The sequence below is a fragment of the Austrofundulus limnaeus genome, unplaced genomic scaffold (genome assembly GCF_001266775.1).
Source record: "Austrofundulus limnaeus strain Quisiro unplaced genomic scaffold, Austrofundulus_limnaeus-1.0 Scaffold1786, whole genome shotgun sequence".
NCBI lineage: Eukaryota > Metazoa > Chordata > Actinopteri > Cyprinodontiformes > Rivulidae > Austrofundulus > Austrofundulus limnaeus.
The window spans coordinates 2,894-6,152 of NW_013954188.1; the positions used below are offsets into that span (position 1 = coordinate 2,894).

The 3,259-nt window shown below is 45.1% G+C and overlaps 1 protein-coding gene across 1 annotated transcript; it reads right to left on the minus strand.

Moving 5' to 3' along the window:
• Positions 1-599: 599 nt before the first annotated feature.
• LOC106536355 (dynamin-3) lies at positions 600-2,519 on the minus strand (the record flags this gene model as incomplete). Its single annotated transcript, XM_014033613.1, is given in 3 exon segments — positions 600-1,380; positions 2,022-2,195; positions 2,284-2,519. Coding segments are annotated over 3 exon segments (453 nt in total), but the record flags the coding sequence as incomplete, so codon positions are not given.
• Between the last annotated feature and the right edge of the window lie 740 nt (positions 2,520-3,259).

The window sequence follows — 3,259 nt, forward strand, 5'->3', positions numbered from 1 at the left end:
TAATAACTTTAATTGCTGGATGTTCGGCCCCTCAGCTGTTGACCTGCAGTAACTGTGGCCCCTGGAGCAGTTTAATTGAATAGCCCTGCTCTAAACCATTGGATGGAAACATGGCTAACTCACTTTTTTGATTTTCTTTTCTTAATTGCGAAATTTTAAAACTTAGCTCAAAATTCGTATTACAATTGAATGGAAAGAGCTTGTATCAAAGTAAATGTACTTTGTTACTAAACATGTCTGCTAAGCACTAATAGCAATTCCATGTGAGAATAACCTTTTTTCCTAAATTTGAGCAAAACTGCCATAACTGTCATTTTCCATTAAAAAGACGGTCTCTGTTTGAATATTTGGCATGAGAGGTGGTGAGTGATTTGCACTCCTTAGCTTTCAGTGTTTGAGTTGTCTCAGTTGTCAGCACCTGAATGGGAGTTTAACAGTTACAGTTTGCTCATCAGTACAGCACAGGTGGACACCTATGAAGGAGGTGGAATGTATCGTGGAGGCTGTTTTCCACACAGAGAGAAGTGAAGGTGCCCCTCAGCCCTGCTAACTGTGTGTGACTGCTACTACAACACAACAACTCACAAAAGATTAAACAATGAATTCAACCAACTGGGTTTATGATGCTTCATTAACAGCTTGGATCGAACGAACAGAACCCAAAAAACAACGAACGTGCAAATGGACGACCCATTCATCCCTCACTCATACGCACACCTGGCCACACACACACACACACACACACACACACACCGACTGGATTGTTCACACATATACACACTTTATACTAAGATACAACTTTTGTTCCTAAGAGAACATCGAGCTGATAATTAACACTTGGAGGGGTGTTGTACAATAAATAATACAATACTGAATGGAACTCGGCCTACATATAGGCAAATTAGTCCCTCCCCAAATGCGCACACACAAAAACACACGCACACACTCTACATACACACACTCCCATGCAATGAAAACAGCTGATGTGCCATGCTGCGTTCTGGAACGATGAGGGCAGCATGGCTGCTCGGATACTTTAACATGGAAGCAGCGGCTGCGGGTGGTGGCGGTCTGGGTGGACGGTTCTTGTTGAGGGTGGAGGGTTCCAGAGACTGATACCGAGTAGTGGACCTGCTAAGCAAACCTGGATCACAGGCGAGCGACAAGCGCACGTACACATACACCACAAGACAAAGTACCATACTGTACATAGATATATGGACGTCTTCACCTGGCAGGAAACTGAGGTTCAGTGGTGCAGAGGGGAGGAGGGGGAGTGGGGGGGACAGACTGGATGAGGGTGCGAAGGTAAGGGCCTGAGGCATCCCTTCAGCTGATTACGGCGGGGCTTGTCTTGTAGGAGATGGGGGTGGCCGCCGACTACGGAGAGAAGGAGGCGATGAAGAGTGCAGAGGAGGAAGAGTGAAACGTCAACAGAAACAATAAAAAAAGCAAGTCAAGAGAAATAAACTTTAATATTTAGCTTTTCCACAAGTTGAAAAAACAGAAATTAGGTCAGAAATGGCATAAAAAATACTTTAAAATGTCTGACGTTGCAGGTTTGAGTTATTAGAAGTCGAATTTATGGTTATGGTGAGTGTGGATGGATATTTGAGCGGAGGCCTTGTAGTGGGCCCATTGCTCTCCCCAAAAAGACACTGGTTTTTACTCAAATGAAAAAAAAAATTGGGATTTGTTTACTTACTGATTTTTAAAAGCACCACACATTCTGTAGTTTTTTTTTCTTAGGTGAATAGTGATATATTTTATGTGACTATTTTTGTGATTAAAATGATAATTTTCTGTACAGACTGGTCTGGGTGGCTATCAAAAATGGTTACCCAGAGCAGGAGGTACATATATGACTGACTGACTGACTGACTGACTGACTGACTGACTGATCGATCGATCCCAAGGGGAAATTACAGTTTACATTTTACTTTACATTTTTCAAACAAAATAAACAAAACCTTATTGATTATTTGGTTAGAAAAAGATGCTTTTGTGGAAAGGCTACTCACCTGGGGATGCTAGGAGGGGCCCTGTTTGGGCGACTGGGAGCCTGGGGACTCTCAGCATTGTTATTGAAGGGTCCCAAGGGACCCGGGCGGTTTGGTGGTGGTGGGGCCCCTCGTGGAGCTGGTCGCTGGCCTGAAGACATCCTTCTGGGAGCTGTGGGGCTGGGAGGAGGAGACCTGGGCAAAAACAAATAATTAGAAGTTTCCTCAGCACCAGTTTGGTTCTATTTCTAAGAATGCTTTTCTGAATCGCCCTCTAACCTACCTGCGACCACCGCTAGACCCTCCCACCCAGGAGGTGTCGACAGGTGGAGGCAGGGGGACGGTGACAGTGGTGGTGGAGATGTCACCAATTATGGCCAGGGCCTCTTTCAGAGCCTGGTGGGTCCTCAGCACCTCGTCCCTCCTCTGGGCCTGCTCCTGGGACTCATCCATCAGGGCGTTCTGGTCCCCTGCAGAGTACAGGCAGGCCAACAGCTCCGCGTTGATGAAGTCCTTCACCTGTTAGCAGGAAGAGATGTTTAACAACTGGGACAGGAAAAGATTCATGTGTGATTGTAATTTTTTCTCAGGAGCAAATAACAATAATTAGCAGCAACTTCATATTTAAGTTCTGTGACGGTCAGAGGAAAGCAGTGAGTAAAATTCATGAGCAATAGGAAAGTAGGACCGTTTTCCTCCTGGCTAGCGAACCCCTCACACTGTCCCCAGGAATTACTTGTGACCTCATTCTTTTAGTCAGTACCCATAACTCATGACCCTGAGTGAGGCTTGGAATGTAGGTTGATCAGTAAATTAACAGTTTTGCTTTTTATTTCAGCTCTCTCTTATCTCTGTATCTGCAGATACTCTCTGTCCTCCCATCCTGTCCACATGTGTGAACAAGAACCTGACACACTTGAACTCCTCCATTCGGGGCAGTGGTCCATTCCCAAATTGGAGTTGGTGATTCACCCTTTCCCAACCGTCAGACTTAGAGGTGCTGGTCTTCATCCTGGCCACTTCAGTGTCTGCTGGAGGTTCCAGCTCAACGGGCCTAATGCAAGAACATGTTCGTATTCTTCTCCTAAATTTCTCTTACTTTTGTTCGTACGAAGGGTTCTTACGAACATGTCACGTCAGATTCAACAAACTCTTCTATCTTCAGGAAAAGTGTGTAAATGAATTACACCTGTTCGTATCAGCTGCTCGTGCACGCGAGAAACACCATATAAGGCTGTTTCCTGCCTCAGATACAAGGA